Below are 20,100 nucleotides of genomic sequence, written 5' to 3' on the forward strand. Positions count from 1 at the left end.
ACTTGCATGAGGCCACACATCATCAAGACTGGGAACAGAACTCAGGCCATGCCCACAGATCTCTCCACTGTAACACACTGTGTTACCTACCTAATTTCATCTCCAGGGATGAATGAAAAGCATCCACATAGCATTGACAAAATACACCTAGTCCAACATCAATCTTTCTGTAGACTATTTCTACTTCAGAAAGGTGTTACAAAACATTCTCATTTGACCTGAATTCCAAAGCCCACAAGACAGCTCCCATTGCTGTCAGCCAGCACAGGTCCTAATATATGGGCCCCTAAATTAAAGAGCCCTTCTCATGCCTTGTCTCCACTCCAGAATTCCAGAGTTGATTAATAAAGCAGATCAGGGACCAATCCAGGAACTTTCACAATAGGTGTGAAGTCCCACAGGCAGCACTGGTTATTTCCAGGCTGGCACTAACTAAACTGGTTGGCACGTGAAACCACATCCTGTGGCTGAGAGTGGGAAAGGTTCCTGGCCCTGCCAGTGCCACAGTGCAAGGAAACACAAAGTCAGACCTAACAGATCACTGCCTGAGACAGCAACTGAACCATGACCAGCATGGAATTACGTTATCTCAACCCTCAATAAGGGTGTCTAAATGCAGTGAGAATTGTGAGTGGAAACAAGACAGTGGAAAATGTGTTGGATGTTGAATTGGCAGGATTCCACCACATAGTTGAGGCCCAACAAAAAAACCTAACATCACATCACATCACATAATGTGCTCCTTCTTTCACTAGACAAGTCACAACAGGGACTTCTTTGTACAGCTGCTGACTTGTGGATAAAAGTAATAGTTAATGAATTTTCAGCCCCTGCCTAAGTACAGTGTTCAATGCTAATGATTTACAAGTACATACATAGATTGAGACCAATTAATGCAACAGCCTGCCCTCTCTTTATTTAAAAGTTCAATAAATTCTAAATCTTGACTTTGGAAGTACAATGGATCACTTGATCATACTTACGATCCAGACAACTGATTCTTAGGGATGTGTAATTTAACTGCACTTTTGGCTCCAGCACAACCTGAATAAATTTCAGTTGGTTCATGCCTGAACTGGTGTGTGACTCCTGGAGGGCAGAAAACATCTGTGGTGGTGATGAGAGTCTACAGAGGGCTTTGGGCAACAGGGAGGAGTATTAAGGGTCCTTTCCTTGTTTAACACATGAATCCTTCACTGCTTACTGGTTAGTTGTGCTGTTTGCCCAGGCTGGGAATGTGTCCAGGTTAAACATCGGTCTTCCCCATGTGTTGATGGCCAGTGTGACACAGAAGACTCCAATGATGTTCATCACAATTCCAGATTTAACCTGTGAGGACAAAAGTCCAAACCAACAACAATAACCAAACACCAGCAGAGCAAATTGCAGCAAGGCCTATTTGTACATACACAAGAGGCACATATTTGTACATACACAAGAGGCACATGTTCAAATATAAACCACAGAACAGCCATTGTACCCACTGCCCTATGTTCTTGTTTAAGTGGAAACACCCAGGAACACACTGTGCAAAGCCTTTGAACACTTTGCTGTCTAACTTCACTAGGAGCTTTAAGGCAGGTACAAGTAATTGCTCTTACTAGTTAAAGAACAGCTTCTGCCCCCTTCAAGTCTCCAGTTAACAAAATGGATAATGTTTGGGTGTTTGGCTCAAAACCTGGAACTGTGTGGTCTGGCCTGCCATCAGAGGACTGGAGCCTAGGGCAACTGATTGTTGCTTTCAGCTCCAGTAGAAACAAGGCTTCAGCTACACTTGCCAAAGCCCCAGAAGACTTGAAAGCACTGACTGCATGTTAACCCTTAGGTGTTTAAGAGACTTATGACTTGTCACTTTTTACTTTCAGCTGGGCTATGCTCTATGTCTACCAAAACCTGTGAGAAAGGTACTGTTGCTTCAGAAATGCAACCCTTTATTGTAATATTAACACCCCACAGGAGTGGAGCAGAGGGTGGTAGTTACAGCCCATAAGAGCTGCCTGGTTCTTTGGAAATACTTTGCTAAGAAAATTAAATTCTGACCATACTTAAGGATAACAGACAGCAATTGAGAGTTTCAGATAAGAGACCAGGAAATTATTTTCTTACCATATCTAAAACACGGAGGTGGCCATAGGAAAACACTATTGCATTTGGTGGTGTTGCAACAGGTAGCATGAAGGCAAAGGAAGCACTGAGAGTAGCAGGCACCATAACATACAAAGGATGGATCTTGACAGATGTAGCCTGCAATGAAATGGAGAGAGTATCACACTGGAGGTTTTCCAAAAGAAAAGCATAAAGAATATCTACCAGACCATTGAGACACAAAGGCTCATTTTGTTTGCTGGTATTGTATCACCAGAGTAATTTACAAGCATATTCTGAAACCCTTACGTGCTAGAACATAACTACTCTTGTTTCCTGTCCCACAGAACTTAAAAATAATGCTTGATGCTTTCTTGTTGTTTGTTTTGCTCTATGGTATAATTTGGAGTTCTGGTCAAATTTACTCAACAATCTTTTCTTTGACCTTGGACCACACTTTTGACAGAGTAACATAGGGATGGGATTATAATTACTATGCATGTGGCATAATACTCTTAGATGTTACATGTACTCTATGGAACTCAGAACTTCAGTACCATTTTAAGTCACTAATAGCTCAGCACCTTGATGGGGATAATTTTACTTTCATCAAATGGTACAACAAGGCAGCTGTACTTTCCTAGTTAAAGAACAAAACATTTTTTCCTTTATGCTACAACTCAAATTCTGCTCAGAAAAGGCAGCATCACTTACCAGGTTTGCCTTCATGAATTTTAAATTTGTTCTTGTTTCCCATGAAAAATAGCACATGGCTAATAATCAGGCCTACCACCTTCTGTATTCTGGCATAAATGAAGATGAAGGAACCATTCAAAGGGATAAATAGAAAGTGGTGGATTTTGTTTTGGTTTGGGCTTTTTGACTGTGTTTTTCCAGTTCCGAGTTGATGGTTGAAACGCAAAATTACCAGAAGTAACTGATGTTTCCTGATCAGGATTTAAAAAGTGACTCTCACATCACTTTCACCAGAGCCAAGGAACACACCTTAAAAAACAGCTTGAACTGGCTTCTGTTTCAGTGTGGGTGGCATGGGGTAGGCACCCTGAATTAGCTTCATGCCCCAAGAAGCTGGTTCTCAGGTTTTAGGCATATAGGTAGGGCAGATTGGAGAAAGCTGACATTCACACTTTCCCTCTACATGTGAAGCTATGAGCATAGCAGTGACCACCAGCTGAAATCACTAAGTATTATGGTATTCTGTCAGGTGGTCTGTTTCATTACGGGCTCTTGCAGATTAACATAGGAACAACATTCAAGACAACAAACATGACATTGCTTAGGCACTGGAGACTGACAGTTTAACTCCAATGTCCCAGCTGATAGGAAAACAGGAAGGAAGTCATCATACCATGGATGAAAAGACAGGGAGGAAGAGAGTGGCTGTGGCGACGTTACTGGTGCATTCGGTGAAGACAGCTATAGTAAGTGACAGTACTGTTGCAATGGCCCACGGTGGGATAGATCCGAGTGGAGTCATCTGTTGACCCAGCCAAGCTGAGAGCCCAGACTTCTAACAAGAAAAAAGAAAAGCATTTTGCAGTGAGGCTCAGAATCCCTACCTCATGAACAGGGAACTCATGTGCTATGTTCCCACCAAATAATGCTAAATGACTCCTGAATTACATAAACACCATCCAGGAATGTACAATCATCTCTGACACTAAAAATAAATTCCTGGCCAACTAGACATAATACTGAGTCCATCTTTCCTGATTTTTCTGGAACCCAACTATTTGCTCACACTTTGGCTACAAAATTATGGGGTTTTGCTAAATGGAAACAATTATTGCTGAGAGTATTGCAGATACTTATTGTATCAGTCAGAAGCTTCCTGGCATGTTTTTGTAAGGCTTCTGAAGATACTGATGATCTATGAATGCTTTTAGCATATAGATCACAGCATACATAAGCAGTGATTGAGTCAAACAGCTTACCTTTGGCTCTATGGCTTCTAATGCTCTGGATCTTTAGTAATGTACGTAAGATGTATGTAGATGAATGTAAGGCCCTAAAGCTTTAATTTGCCCCGTGGTGTAAAACTAACTTGCAACGAAACTTAGATCTGAATATGAACTTCCCCAAACCATGGCAGTGCTGGTAGTTAAAGCTTGCTTTCATTTAGATGTGTCTTAGCAGTGATGAAGGAAACAGTATGGTTCTGCTCAAGGTTGTTTCCTGGTTTGGGAATTCAGGTGCCTTTTCTGTGAATTTATGACCACAGGATCAAACCATGGGCTTATGGAATGTGGCATATTGCCTGGCAAAAGCCACGGGCAAGAAGTTCAAGAAACTCGACTGTAAACAATTTTGAAAGACATCTACCCACAATGATTTTCTTCCTGACCACTTCAGTAGTAATTCAGATTAAATCTGAAGATCTATAGCCTTTAAAGAAACCTGAAATGTTTCTGAAAAATCTTACAAGTGTTATCTCTACTTGTGTTTTTCTAGGCAGTGCTGGGATTGGGACAATAACAGAAATATGAAAGGCTGCTTTTCTGGTCTGCTGAGCAGGTGAAGATCCCAAATTACTTTGCAGCCTCCAAAAAGTAAGATAAATAGAAGAAATTTGGTCAGAGCACACAAATTCCTGAAGAAGAGGCACAAGCAGTCCCCTCTCCTCCCAGTTATTGCTAATTTGGATCTTAACATCTCTACTGGGTTTGGCTTTGGGTGCGTGCCCAATAATACAGAACCAGATAACAAAGCAGGGAAGTTCAGCTTTGAGTCAGAGAAAAACAGATGTCAGGACATACTGCGCTTGCATCAGCCAAAGCAAAACCTCCTCCCAGCAGCAGCACAATGCTCCAGGGCATCTTCCTCTGAACCACATTCCAGTCTAGCAGCGGGGATGATAAAAATGGCTTTTGTATATCTGAAGTGAGAAATGAAAAGCAGAACATGTTTTAGGAGAGTGAAGACGTTTTACCTCCTCTTCTGTAAGATACCAGTGAAAGAGTGAACAGGCAGTTGCATATTACTGAGAAACATGCACAGAGTAAGGGTAATTCACACGAGTACAGACTGTGCCCCAGCCTTGTCCAAGAGGTAAGGGAGGTGAGCTACCCTGAAGAACTGCATGAAAATCCACTACATGTTTCTGCCATGTCAGCTGGAGTTGGCTAACTGTTTCACAATGTTACAATTCCTCCTTTAAATACCTTCTTTGGTGTGTTCAGGGTCAGAAGTGCTTGGATTCCTGCCTATGAATTCGGGCTTATTAGCAGGAAGGATGAACAGCAGCAGAGCAATAAACACAGCAGGTGCAGAATCACTGATGTACCTACAGAAAAGAGAGGATCACTTAGACATCTCTCAGAAGATGGCTGCCTTACAGCATTACACTCACTGTTAGTCATCCTGTTTGGGGCTTGAACTCCAGCAAAACGAGTCTTTATCACAATACTGAGGTCTCTTACCCCTGCCACAACACACACAGAGTAATGAAAGAAACTAACTACAATGCACGTTAATAACCAGTCACAGATGACCATGGCTCCTCAGAGCTGAGTTCCTTGGTTTTGTTCTTTGTGGTGAAGCCAAGATTCAATACCTGTATCTCAAAGAAAGATATGTAAAGAAATGGCCTGAATGATGGTACTGCTGTGCATTTTATGTTATTAACATGCCACAAGCATTATGTGAAGAAGCCCTTCAAAGCACTGAATCAACTTCACTGTGAGTTCTCAGCTATTGTTTAGAGGTGATATTACCAAATATTGAAATGACATTGCAACTAATTGGAGCTCACAGAAACCAAATACCAAGATGAAGAGCAGTGTGACTGAGACCAGTATTACGGAATTTTCTCTTCCTTTACGAGGTTCAGCTTGCTCCATGTTCCAGTTTCCAGCCTTCATTGCAGCACAAACTGTCAAACAGTAGATCACTTGGTGATCTCACACACAAGCAATAGGATCAAGCCCAGATGAGGTTGGAATGAACCACCTCACACTCAAAATGGAATGTAAGAGCAAGGGAATCTGACTCACAACCAAGAGTGTACAGGATGAAAAAAAAACCCAACATAAAAACTTACTTTCCTCCTCCTGGGAAGAGCATTGTGGCCCAGCCTTTTACAAAGCCTGGGTGTCTGGAAAACCACAAGATAACCAGCAAAATAAACATTAGGAGGACATTGAATTCAGCATATGAGATAGGGCCTAGTTTCTTCATTTCTGCCTTCAGCACGGTGTATGCAGCTTTTTCTTTAGCAGTTCTCTCTGTCCCACAGCCCCAGCTTTTTTTCAAGCTTTAAGAAAAAGGGAGAAGAAAATACTGTAAGTTTTAACATACTAGAGGGGTTTAACATGCTTGTCTCTCTGAAGCTGTCACTCCTGGGGATAGACATGGACTACAGCAGAGGGCAGGAAAAAAGAAATTACAGCAGTGTCAAAGTGTTTCATGAGGACATATCAGTTCTCAAAGAATAATTGGGTCTATCAATGGAAGTTAAGCCTCTGTCCAACTTGAAGCAACCTGGGATGAAAAACTCAATTTTGAATCAAGGATAGCAAAACAGGTATGTTAGCTCTCCTAGGGTTGAAATTCTCAGATGTAAAATTGAAAAATAAAACTGGTAATTCTATCTGGGCATTAAGAATGTATAAAGCCTTGACCTTAATGCAACTCCCATGAACATGAAAGGTTTTCAGACCTCAGAAGTTGCTGTGAAATGGAACCACTCTCCACTAACAAATAAGTAACTTGTCAGTGCGGTTTTTTTAATCCAGATTTCTCAGTAAGGTGATCTGCATTACCTGAGGAAATCACACAATATCATGTACTCACTTGAGTCCAATGAAGGAGCACTGTAGCCAAAGCCAAGCTAGTACCAACATCAGAATCATGTTTGGGAATGCAAACCCAAACCAGGAAGCAAAATTCACTACATCATTGTTGTTGGGGTATAACCTGAAAAGAAAAATGCTTTCTGTATGAATGTCAAAACATTTAATAATGTACTTTCCCTTTTATAAGCACTAGTGACAATTATACATGTAAATCTAGGACCACCATTACAAGCAATCATAGGCAGCATCCATAGCCTAGCTGCATTTAAATCAGTTCCCAAACTCAGTTTAGCAAAGCAGTTTGTGGAAAAGTCCTTTCCTTTCCAACAGTATCTGTACAGTTTCCACAGCCACACCATGGGGGAATAATATTACAGGAGAGGCTAAGCTATTTTTAGCTGTCTTCGATGTGCTTATGAGAACAGTTAATGATACATTCTTCTGATGCTCTTCACTGCAGTTCCCCTGCTCATGTGCCACATTTCAGTTGAAAAAGAGGAGACAGAAGAACCAGTACCTCATGATCAACCATCTGTCTGCCAATTACCAGCAAGTATTTCTGAGTGTCTCAGGAGACCTATAACACCAGCACATAGCTATCTAAAAAAACCTGAAGCAGAACAATGAAGCCCATCACTTCGTACACATCCCTCACTCTCAGAATCCCAGAGCTTTAGGAGTTGGAAGGGACCTCGAAAGCTCATCTAGTCCAAACCCCCACCAGACCAGGATCACTCAGACTAATTCACACAGGAACACGTCCAGGCAGGTTTGAATGTCTCCAGAGAAGGAGACTTCACACTCTCTGGGCAGCCTGTTCCAGGGCTCCATCACCCTCACAGGGAAAAAGTTCCTCCTTATATTCAAATGGAACTTCCTCTGCTCCAGCCTGCATCCACTGCCCCTTGTTCTGTCACTGCCATCACTGAGAAGAGCCTGGGTCTGTCCTCCTGACTTTACAATTTTATAAACATTAATGAGGTCACCCCTCAGTCTCCTCTCAGTTATTGCTTACAGTTTGCAACTAAAGCTCTCACCTAAGACCAGTCAGTTGGTCACAGAAGCTGTAAGATTGTGTAAGCAAAAGAAACAAGAAGAATGACTTACTGATTCATCTGGCCTTTCAATACTATGTTTGGTCCTGTTCCAGTGAGTGTTGCAGTTCCTCCAATGCTGGCAGCATAGCATACACAAAGTGTCATTCCCTTACATACACGTTTCCTCATTTTCTCCTCCTCAGAAGATCTGGGGTCATCAGGGACTTGTCCGTTGCTTATGACTAGACACAAAGAACATGACTTGCCTCAGGTTGCACTAGGGGGGTAGAAGAGTTCAGTGCAGGATCTGCAGGTTCAGTACTTCCAGTTTGCATATATGGTCCTAAATACTTTGGACTCACATTCATGAGGAACCAAAGAGAGAGTATGACAACCTGGGTCTGCATGATCCAAGTATGCTGTTGTACATATTGGTGCCACAGTTCTCAGCACTAATTTCCTGGTTCACACAGAGGCTTAACACCACTGCAGTCACTGGAACCATCCCAATACCACATTGAGAACCCAACTAATTTTAACAGCTGTAAATTTGGGCAGAAAAATCCCCACCCAAAACCAAATTCTTGCCTGTCATAACTGTTAAGATAAATGTTATATTGGTTTACATCAACTGTTTGTTGCTGTCTCCCTTGTTCTCCGAGGTTAACAGTCTAATCTTGAAGTCTGATGGGACTGATGGAGCAGGACCATGAATTGATGGTGATTACAAAGAACTGAAAAATGCCAAAGGATATTATTTTTTGCACAAATTAATTACCTTCACTACATGTTAAAATAAAGTAGTCATCAAAACCAAGCAGATTCTTCTAAGTGGACAAAAACACCCAGCAAAGTTATTACTACTGGCCTTACAGCAGAAGTCTGGTTTTGGAAGTCAAGAATCAACATTAAAAACAGCATTTGGAAATATGAAAACTTATCTTTAATACAGCTGTTTAGAAGCTAGAAATTAGAAACCTTATAGAACATTCTGTGACCAACTAGCATTCTTGTAGGCTTGCACATCCTACATCAACACGCTGTTGGAGTTTTGCACAATCTTAGTTCATTCTCCCTTCACAAGTGAGGTAAAAAATGAGGCAATCAAAAAGCATAGCTGTATCTAGGCTATACCTCCAAGGCTCAAACAAATGCAGCAGTCTAGCAATGCCTGGCACACATAAACACCCCCCTCCTTCTACACTGTGTCCTCCATGGACAGGCAAGCCAGAAAATGGGCATGGTGTGTTCCAGCAGAAGGTGTGAAGTGTGAGACACAGTATGCACTACCAACTTTTGCACTCCTTCTTGCACACAGTCACACAGGGAATTGTGGCAGACCAACTTGCTAATTCAGTGAAATTACATCTCCATGAAAATTCACAAAATGAACCTTCCTCCTCTGAAAAATCTGATCCTTAATAGTATTTAATAATACAGCCCTCTAACAGCACTGCAGAGCAGTGAAATCAAAGGGACTGAGTTTGTGCATATGGTTAAAGTCAAGTGAAACCTCCTGCAGAACCACAGCATTGGCAGATGGACCTTGTGGAGTCAAGCATTGGGGTAAGACCACACTTTAAAGTGTTCCAAAGAGTAGTTTGTCTGCTGTGAGTCAAATGACACTGGCTCCTGTCTTCCATGTAGCTTTTAAAGTATTCCTCTTTCTTCTCCCCACTTCCACATACAATCTGGTCAATAGATATTTATTGCCCCAGAGACCAAATAGGTTGTGTTTGCACATGTTTTTTTCAGACTTTCTTATACAGCTTATAAAAGCCAAATCCCCACTGATAATCACAAGATTTAGTCAGTGGGGCTCTTGGGGGTTGGATATTTCCCACAGGATATGCTTTTCACTTCCCTGAGCAGGCAGTTAAGTCTAAGGAAACTATGAGAGGATGACCCCAGCTGGAAAGAACCAATGTAACAACCTGCACAGGATTTAGCACTAAGCATAACAAAACAGCAGCCACCAAAATTGGAAGCCATTCTGTAAAACCCAAATGCTATGTATTTAGGGATTTTCAGTCAGGTTACCATCTCTTTCCTTGGAAAATTTATAGACAACTCCTCCTAGGTCAGGGAGCTCTTCAGTGTAGCAAGTTCAGCACAATCAACACACTGCTGAGTAGGCCCTTACCTTGCACTGAAGTGGGATCTGATGCATTCTTTTCCTCCATCTCAATCACTGAATTTGTTTGCCCAGCTGCTTGTTCCATCACGGTCACATCATGCTCTACGTTGTCCATTTGATCCAGGACAGCCCGGACAATGGGAACCATCATAGCTGTGGTGGCTGTGTTACTAATCCACATGGATAGGAAGGCAGTGACTATCATAAATCCCAGCATGAGGCTGAAACAGGCAGAGGAGAAAGGAGGAAAGAAAACAGATGCTGCTAGGCTTTGTAATCACTGTAACTTAAGACAGCAGAGCAAAGGCAGGGATGTGTAGCATCCTGTAATAAAAAGCACAACCAGATTCCCTTCTAGGGCAGTTCTGCTACCTTCACTGAAGGAACACCAGAAAGCCATTTAGCTCCTTCACCTGCACCTGATTAAGTCTGTCATTGTGTTGTCTCCAGTGGCAAGCATCTATAAATTAGCCAGATTCTGGTTTTGGCTGGAGGACAAATAAACTGTTCTTGTTGTTAGACTTCACCTCTGGAAACTCAGCACAAGTGCAGCTAGAGGTTCCTTAAGTTTCCATTCTCTGCTGACTGTTAAACACCATCCCTAAGCCTCTGCTAAATTGACACAGGCAAGGAAGAAATAATATAATACTCTTACAGAGCAGGTTTCACACCAAGAATCAGCAGGACCCTCAGAGCAATCCTTTTGTGAAGATTCCACTGTTCAACAGAAATTGCAACAATTAGCCCTCCAACGAAGAGCATGTTTGTGTCATTGAGGTACTGCAAGCACACCTGAAAGACAAGAGAAAGTAGGTCAGGGGCCCAAATGTTGCCTCTTGCCAGCTTCACTGGAACATGTTGCCTTCCATCCTCTTGAAGCCACTTCCTGCTCTAGGCCCCATCCAACGTTGGCAGAAGAAGCAGTTGCAGCCTCAGAGCTACCTGCAGTTTCCTGAAACTTTGGTCCACTAAGTGCTGAACTGTCTAGTGCAGGAGCTTTTTGTGCATCATGAACCTCCTTTTTGGATCATCAGGGGTTTACAGTAAAGTACAAAATGACAGTAGTTTCCTAAAATTTTGTTAGGTTCAATGTATTGTATATGTAAAAGAAATGCCAAGCTCCAACACTGATTTCTCAGCACCTTTGGTAACCACACCTGCCCTTACCATCTTGTAGGCCTGTAGTGAACCTTGGCTAGAGTACCCAAATACAGCCTCTCTCCCCTGGACTAAAATGCTTGCACAAACAGCCAGAATGAGCTTTGGAGGGGATATGGTGTCCACCCTGTCAGTAGAAGCTTGCCCCATATATTTTGAAATCTTCCAGAGAATATGGTAGCACTGCTCTCCCTTGGGATGACAAGCTGCTGGCACTAATGGGATGCTCTCCAGCAGGATACTCGCTCAGAAATGAACCTTTCCCTCCACCACCTCAGGCCCTGCATCCTTGACATTTCAGGCAAACGTGTATTTAGTTCAGCATCTTCCCATACAGGAACCCTGAAAACTGTTCAATGTGTTCATAAAGACCCACAAAACTGGAGCACTTTTCTATTAGACTTATTTGCTAAATACGGATGGGGGATCAGAGCAGTGGACATCCCTGTATCAGACAGGGATTGAGCAAGAACTGTTCCTTACTGATTTAGAGCTCTGAACTCCAAGCAGAGGGAAGAATACCACAGGTATGAGGGAGGTAATAGCCAGTGGGATCACTTCGGTGCACCAATACACAGCCATGATGATGATGATATATGCACATTTGGCCTCCTGCAACATAATGGAAGACACATTTAAGCACAGAATATTCTTAAAGATAAGAAACACATTGGCAGCACTTATAAAGGGCCCAAACTCTCCACTGTCTGTAGCTTAATAAGTTATACTGAAATAGGTAGCAGAGGCATGGGGATTTAAACCTGTACTTTTAAACCTTGTTCTGAAGTCACTTGCATAAAAAGATCTTTTTGACCACAGTGTTTCTTCTAACAGACCCACACAAAGTGTAGGGTGTGAGAAAAACAAACCTTCCACAACTAGGTAAGTATACAGTTTGCAGTGTGCAATTACCTCTTGGCAGCTGAGGTAAGCAGATTTCAAGTTTAGGAGCCAAGAACTTTTAACAGTATTTGTAGATTTGGGAATTTCTATTTTGAGTTAATTATTTTTAAATGGATGGCCAAATTTCCCAGTGTGGATGCTTTGCTTGTCTGAAACTCAGAAGGCTTCAAGGGGTGCCCACTAGCACACCTCAGCCCAGAAAATACAACACTGAATAATTTAAGGTTTTAACTTTTAAAAGTAACTTTTAAATTAAAACTGGTTTACTTTTTTACTCTTTTTTTTTTTTTTTTTGGTGATTAAGCACATTAGAGGTATTGAATCACTTTCCCAAATCATACTGTGCTTGCCTACCAAGGGGATTCCCTAGATTAGAAATGTCATAATATGTCTTTTTATACTGTCGATCAGGCACTTCTGTAACCTAGCCTTCCTTGGTTGGTACTTTCAAAATTGTTAGGAGAAGCAAGCATTCATTAGCCAACAGTAAACAGTGTTTTAAAGCTTAAGTCAGTGTTCTGTAGTTCAGAATTTGCTCATATTTAGAGTATGTGTTTATAGGATTTTATTCTAATACCACAAATAGGACTTTATTGCAAAAATAAATGGTGTTACAGTGACATTTAAAAACTGTCGTAAGGTGATATTTATAAATAGGGGTGTGTTTTCCTTCATTTTGTTGAGAAGCTTAAGAAAAAGAAAACAGCCTTTATATTTATTTTGAGGGGGTTTTCTTCATGTTTCCAGGAGATTAATTACTGCACAAGTTAATAAAAAATGTATTGAGAGACTAAAAGATATCGGACAGATCCTATTTAAGTGTCTTCCCTTAATAAATATGAGGTAAGCTCATGATACAATTTATGCTATACCACAGTAACTAAGTGCTAGAACTGACTGTGGTTAATCTGTTGCCAGTATGAAAGACAGATAAACAACTCAAAGTGAATAAAATTCACAATACAGAAGAAACACTGGTTTTGTATACTGGAGAGTAAATAATTTATGTGAAGTTCAAAAAAACCCAACCATGCTTATAAATTAACTCCAATAACCACAGCCAATTCAAACATCCAAAGATCTGGAATTAAATAAATATCTGTATCTATACCTCTATCTACCTGCCATTTATGGGAATAGTCACAAAATGTTTCTCTGGAAACACAGTGATCTGCCTTCTCACTGAGACCTGAAAAAGAGGTCACTGATGGAAATGTTACTCTCCCATTGTGAAATACTGTAATTTCCCAGATTAGACTGATGACACAATATTCCTACAAATACTGGAAAACTGAAGACATTTTTTTAGGGACATTACCTTTCCTAGTATTAATCAAAGCAGTACCTAACAGGCAGGAACTCCTCATTCTATAAACACAAGCATTCACCTGAAAGGCAGGGCTGGCATTACTTAGACAGGCAAACCAGAAGGGCTGACACTTTTTGTTTATAAATATGCATGACATTTCCCCCTATTTTAAAATACACTGAGCAATAGAGGTCACTCAGAAGAAAGACTGGTTTTAGCATTAGAATAGCCTCTAAAGCTCTAGTAGGCTAAAATACTGTCAACTGAGCTTTCACATTTTGCCAAGAAGGCATTAAAGACCAAACCCTTCACTGGGTTATTCCAATTTCATGCTGGTGTAATGCCACTGGGGAGCAAAGGAGTTGTGGCATTATCATCACTGGAGTAAGATGGATGTGGATTGGAGGATATTGAGTTTGAAAACCTGTTACAATCGCTGCATAAGACAAAATGCACAGCTTCTGACTGCACCACTGATGAGGAATGCCACTCTGCAACACTCCTTAAAGTATCTTGGAGCCTCCACAGCTGAGTGAGCTGGACGACCCAGAAATCCTGTCTTTCAGTCCGCTGCCATCATTACTAGATACTGCAAGGCACAATGTGCGGGCCAGTGATGCATGTATTTATCATTGGCCCCAAAAGAATTCCATCTCATTTGCAAGATGGGTTGAGCCCCAGGTCCTGGCAACGGCACAACCTCTAGAATGAATAGAGATTGGAACAGAGCTCCTTCTGCAAGTTCAGCTCCCCAGCACCAATGCCTGGGAGTGAGACCTGCAACACGCATTCCTGAGATCTGTCTGGGATTGATCTCTAATTGGGCTGTCCCAGAAAGGCTTCAGGGACGAGGTGGCAGGAAGGATCTGCTTCAGTGTGGCACTGCTGTGGCAGGGGTTGGGCACTGCTCGCTCAGGTGGCAAAGGAGATGCTGTGGTGAGGGCAGACCGGGTGGCCAGTGCCGCACGGGGTGTCTGGGGCAGGGCCCCACATGAGGCAGGCAAGCAGGCTGGGTGCCCAGCAACCCTGGACGTGGCCTGCTGCAGCTGGCTGGGACAGGGGGCTTCTGGGCAGCAGGGCCCAGACCCGAGGGACAGAGGGCTGGGCTCCTGTGGGGCTGCAGGACCAGACCCGGGGGACTCTGTTCCCTGCATGGGACCCGCTGGCACTTACCCGCGTCGGCACAGCGACCGGCAGCGGCAGCAATAGCAGCGGCGTGAGGAAGAGGATGGCGAAGGACCGGTACCTCAGCAGGGGCCGCAAGCACGACGGGGCCATCTTCTGTTGGGGACAACGGTCAGGGCGCGAGCAGGAGCAGCGCGCGTCGTTGCCGCCTTAAGTACGGGGCGGCGGGGCCGCGGCGGGAGGGACATGGCGGGGGGCGACACGAGCCGCCCGCGCCCTGACGGGTCACCGGCCCGCCCGCGCCCTGACGGGGGGCCGGCCGCTGCCGCCCTGACGGGACACCGGGCTCGCTCCCGCCCTGTCGGGGGCCGGGCCGCCGGTTAGCGGTGCAGGCGCGATTGGGAGCGGGCGAGCGGCAGGAGAGCTGCCGGTCTGGCGCCAGCCCAGCGCCCCTGCCCCGCGGCGTCTTTCCCTTCGTCCCTCCGTCCCTCCCCACAGCAGCCCCGAAGGACGCGGTGCCCTCAGCGCCTGTCCGACACCTGGGAGGTTTCCTCAGCCTGACCCAGACCACATCAGAGATCGCCGGCCCGCTCCGTCGTATGGGCGCCGGGACAAAACATGGGGCGTTTTCCCTCCCTCTGTGCTTGTGCTGCCGCAGCCCTTCCATGAACAAGGAGAGGTGCTGATGCCTGCGTGTCAGGCAATCACACCAGTCGTGAGAATATGTTAAGAAAACACTCCCTGCGCATTGTGCCTTCGGAAAGTTTGCAGTGAGCGCAGCTCCTCGTCATGCCTTTGAAGTGCTGGAGCAGGGCACTCAGGTGCTGGCCAGTGCAGGGTTCCTCAGGTGCTGGCCTTTGAGGAGGGAAATGGAGGTGCCAGGAGGACCCCGGGGCTCTCACAGTGGGGAGGAAGGCCTGAGCTCCCCTAGGGAAATGCAGAGTTAAACCCACTGCCGGGGTCTCCTCACAGCCAAGGTCTGTGCAGGGACACGTGGCTGTGTCTCACTGCTTATTATTTTGTGAGAGACTCTGTGTCTGTGGTCTGGGTTAAAAATAACCCAGAAAGGTTAACTTGAAAGGTTATTTTTAATGTTGTTCATTTCAATGATTTGGCCTACAGTGCAGCCAGAGGAGCAGAATTGGAAGGGATGGCACTACTGGAAGTGCAGCAATCGCTATCAAGGTGGCAGAAAGAAGCAGTTAGAGGGGCTGGAGACAAAACCGAAGACAAATAATTTGTTGATATTTTATGTTCTGCTTCTAGGATGCCAATAGCCACCTCAAATTGAAGGCAGCATGAATCATATCTTGAGAATTTGGTCCTGCAGTCTCTTACTACAGCCTTACCAAGGAGTTAGTCACAGAAATACAGAATTTCAGATACCACAGCAAATAATGAGGGAGCTCTGGCTACAGCTTGTACTATGTGTCCTCTACTGACCAGAGTAACTTGAGCGACAGAAGTTCAAAACAAGACACTCCAATGTTACTGTTCTGTTTGTAAAAGCAGTGAATGTCCACTAAGCAGAATAGTAGCCAACCGGATCTGGACAGATTCCAAATCTTCAAACCTTTAGCAGCAGTCCCTCTGGGTTACTTACCAACACAGAGGAAACTTCACACCAGCGCAAAGCCTAGAGAAAGTGGGGAATCGGCCAAAACTTGCATTCCTGTGGCCAGTCTCCAATGAAAAAATGGTCCCTAGTCAACAACAACAACAAAAAAAAGACTACAAGCACTTACATAAGAAAATGCAAAGAGTTAACTCTAAAGGAGTTGTATGAAGGTTCACTTCAATAGACTAGTGCAAATATGATTTGCTGTCTTCTTGTTTAAATAAGATGCAGTGCAGAAAAGAGAAAATAAAGAAAAACCTGCAATACCCACTTCCCACTTCTGGTGGAGCTGCCCAGCCAAGACCAATTGAATGAGAAAAAGAGGTCTAGGAACAACATTGACTCCAGATTTGAAAAGGGAGTGTGTCTCAATATCTTTTATCTGAGCATATTTTTATGTGAGATGCAGATCCCAAACAAAGCTACTGTAATCTTTTCATGAATCAAGACCAGCACTGATAAACTGAATTTAGAAACCTAAATTTAAAGGCTGGTCATTCCCAACACTTTGGCTAAAACAAAAGCTGGGGAAAAAATCTTAGTCACGACCATGGCAATGCGCAGCTTTTATTTATTTGTTTGTTTGCTTGCTTGTTTGTTTTAAAAATTAGGCTCCTTTTCTAGAGGTTTGCTTCAGGAGGAGTGCAGGTTGCTTTGTTGGAGTGCATGTAGAATATTTGTTCATGCAAAATGTCAGTGCTGACTCCCCTGAGAAGATATCAAGTTAGTGCCAAATACAGTTCCTATGGAAGTCTACTAGGAATTCAGTTAAAACCAAGCAAAGCAGCTGGCTGCTGTAGAGTAGCAAGGACAAAATCCTGCGCTGAACTGACCTGTATGCTGAAAGGTAAATCCTGACCTTGTTATCCCCTTGCTCAAGCCATCCTGACACTGCACACTTCATATTTAAGAAACCTCCATCACTATTTTATAAACCATTGGAGTTATGTGTCAATTCATGTTCTACTGTAAGAACCAGGAGGCTGAGAAGTTGATAACCCCAGAGGGGTTGTGGAGTCTCCATCTCTGAAGATATTCAAGACCCGTCTGGATGCTGACCTGTGCGGCCTGTCCTAGGGACCCTACTTTGGCAGGGGGGTAGGACTCGATGGTCTTTGGAGGTACCTTCCAACTCCTAGAACTCTCTGATTCTGTGATGTTAAAACCACATATTCACATATCTTCACAAACAGCAACATATGCAGGAAGAAGAATATTGAGTGAGGACAAGACAGAAGATGCCTCTGTTCAGACTAGGAGGTGGAAAAGCTGTGCAATGCATAGTCAAGATGCAGGAAGGATAGAGCATGATCAGATGAAGTGGGGGAAGAGAGCATTTTACAGTGGAGGCTGGGTAGGCACTGCTCTCTATGGGATCAGCATGCAGCAAGCCAAGAGGAGCAGAGGAGCATGTTCAATCTGGCAAGCCTTCCATCTATTCTCTTTCTCTCTCAATCCATGCTTACAACTCAGATACATTTGGCAGTGGCTGGATATAAGAGTGTAACAGGAATGGCAGCTCTTTCACATAATTTGCCCACGAACTTCCTCTTTGCTGTGCCAAGAAGGCGGCAAACAAAGCTTTGGCTACTTGCTTTACAGAGCTAGCGTGACAGTTGGGCAAAAGGAAGCTGCAGAGCCCATCCTGTTTGCAAAACCTCCAGCAGGAGTTTTAGATTGTTCAAAAAGAGCATTCAAACAAAAACCTCCCACGGCCTGAAATTCAGCTCATGCTAATTGAGCTCTAACTGCAGGCCTTCAAGGAACATAACAGAGACCAGAGCAGTATTTGCAAGCATGCATGTGAGATGTGTAGTTTCATGGTCTTTAACTACTGCTTTAAAGACAGTAGGTAAAATTAGGGTTTGGTTGCACACACCATTTAGAAGTGGGAGACTTTGGACCAAATTTTGATACCCTAACGTTGCATAATGCTGCTCTTGTTCTTCTTGGTACTAAGTTTCAACTCAGTGTACCAAGGAACTCAAATCTGTGTTACAAAGAGACTTAGGCGTGGGTGTTGACGTGAAGTGGAACCCAGAGCTGAACTGTGTATCTTGTACCTGAATCCCTTTCCCTGGTTAGTAGTCAGCACTGCTCCCATTTGTAACACAGATATTTTAAAGCAGATGAAGAGCCAAGGGTACGATGCAGTAGCAGAGCCAAGCCCAAGAGAGTGGGCCACTGTACGGCTGGGACAGGAACAGCAGGGACAGAAACAGCTGCAACTTTCAAGACAGCATGTTTGTAGATGAGCTTGACAGTGTTGTCAAATGACACACAGAGACTTGCAAGCTTCCCTTTTGTACTTCACATGCCAGACTCAATGATTTGAGCCACTGTAAAGAGTTCCACTCTGAAGTGGGACACTACTGAAGACTAATTGACAAAGGCTGACCTGTATTGTTTGTGTTAATAGAAAGGGACTAGAAATCAAGTCCTCTTGGAAGGTGGGAATTCCAGGGTCATCAGTCCAGATGGAAAAATTGGAAAGTTCAGATTTTAGCATAGATTAGGTTATTCTGAAAAGGCTGCTTTTCTGATATATCCTATTCACTACAAGCCAGTCATCCCAGTTACTCCTGTTATAGATGGACAGGAAAAGTCTGTGGGAAGGAGGCTGTATAGTGAGCAGTTGATTCTTTTAATTACAATGATACATATTTTCTGCATCTAATTCAAATGCTGTCCAAACACACAAGTACAGTCTGTCTGTTTAAAAGCAGTCCATCTGACCTAGATAACTGCTGTTTCCTCTCAAGACAAAAACTCTCCTCACATTCTTTTCAAAGTTTTTTTTCATGTTGCAGGTTCTACGCAACACCCAGAGGTACAAATATTTAAACAAAATTACCTAAAACAAGGACTGCAAGACCTATCATACTTGCTACTGAGAAACAAAGATGCAATACAACTGACCAGGAGAGATTCCTAGAAGAAAAAGAAGTATCCTCTACCCAGGTTTTTGAAAATCACATTTAAAAAACAACCAGCTCAGAACTTACCTCTATGTGATGCTTGATATAAAAGAGGTGCCTAGAAGAGGTCTTGTACAAGAAAGGTATGCAATGGAAGGTTTACACAGAGTTTAAATGAGAAGTTTTTACCAGCATTCAGAAAAAAATCACTGTTACATTACTGTCCGTTTTCCCTCCTATCAGTACTTTCCAGCCACTGCGAGTCCAGTGTGTTGCTTTAGGAGTATCTTTCAACTAAGTTCCCAGTGGAGCATCTGATATTTTTCCAAGAAAAGCTTTTGAGTCTCTGAACGAACAGTCCTTTCAGTACAATCCCTCTGCTCAACAACTTTCTACATAAAAGCCCTCATTATGAATTTTGAGTCAGTGGGGTTTTCTCACTCAGTGTGTGTTGCTGATCAGGCTCTCTTGACCTAGAGTTGGTATTTCCCATATAGTATGCATGAAGCCCTACAGCACACTCAAATGCTGGAAAGACTAATGACTAGAAAAGAAAAAAAAAAAAAAACCAAACACAAAAAACACCAAACCAAAACCAAGAGGAAATCACATTAAAAAATTTTATTTGGATTTGGCAACTCTGTAACCTCCCCTTTTGCTGCCATCTCATTAACATATTTGTTCAAAAGCCTTTTCTTTGCTTCATTACATAATTTGTGTTACAAAATCCAAATAAACACTCATTATTCTCGGGTCTAAATAATGGCTTATTGGGCTTCTTTTTTCTTCTTCTTTTGTTTTTCCCAGAGAAAAATGGAGGCCAGAAGGGGCTTGTTTGCATGGGAAATAAACCACATGGATTTCTGAGTAACATCTGTTGTGTATGGCCTTACAATACATTATGCAAATACTAGTGAATGATCCTAACCAATACCTCTGCAGAGTAGAAGAATGAATATTATTGCCCTACTTCTACAAACTGAGAAGGTGAGTTCA

At 43.1% G+C, this 20,100-nt stretch overlaps 1 protein-coding gene across 1 annotated transcript; it reads right to left on the reverse strand.

The window, feature by feature from the left end:
* Positions 1–905: 905 nt before the first annotated feature.
* SLC13A5 (solute carrier family 13 member 5) lies at positions 906–14,724 on the reverse strand. Its single transcript, XM_084272916.1, has 12 exons — positions 14,617–14,724; positions 11,715–11,843; positions 10,729–10,865; positions 10,080–10,294; positions 8,007–8,178; positions 6,898–7,020; positions 6,146–6,358; positions 5,268–5,389; positions 4,863–4,981; positions 3,455–3,616; positions 2,107–2,244; positions 906–1,329 (listed from the first exon to the last, which is right to left on the reverse strand). The coding sequence occupies exons 1-12, from the start codon at positions 14,719–14,721 to the stop codon at positions 1,201–1,203; spliced, it is 1,764 nt and encodes a 587-aa protein (XP_084129042.1). The 5' UTR covers positions 14,722–14,724; the 3' UTR covers positions 906–1,200.
* Positions 14,725–20,100: the final 5,376 nt, after the last annotated feature.

This window comes from Gallinula chloropus (genome assembly GCF_964237585.1).
Source record: "Gallinula chloropus genome assembly, chromosome: 19".
NCBI lineage: Eukaryota > Metazoa > Chordata > Aves > Gruiformes > Rallidae > Gallinula > Gallinula chloropus.

Coding starts and splice junctions, on each gene's coding strand:
- SLC13A5 (XM_084272916.1), bottom strand. CDS start 14,721: ATGGCCCCGTCGTGCTTGCGGCCCCTGCTGAGGTACCGGTCCTTCGCC. Junction 10,866..11,714: donor GAGTTCAGAGCTCTAAATCA/GTAAGGAACAGT, acceptor CTTGTCTTTCAG/GTGTGCTTGCAGTACCTCAA. Junction 6,359..6,897: donor TGCTCCTTCATTGGACTCAA/GTGAGTACATGA, acceptor TTTTTCTTAAAG/CTTGAAAAAAAGCTGGGGCT.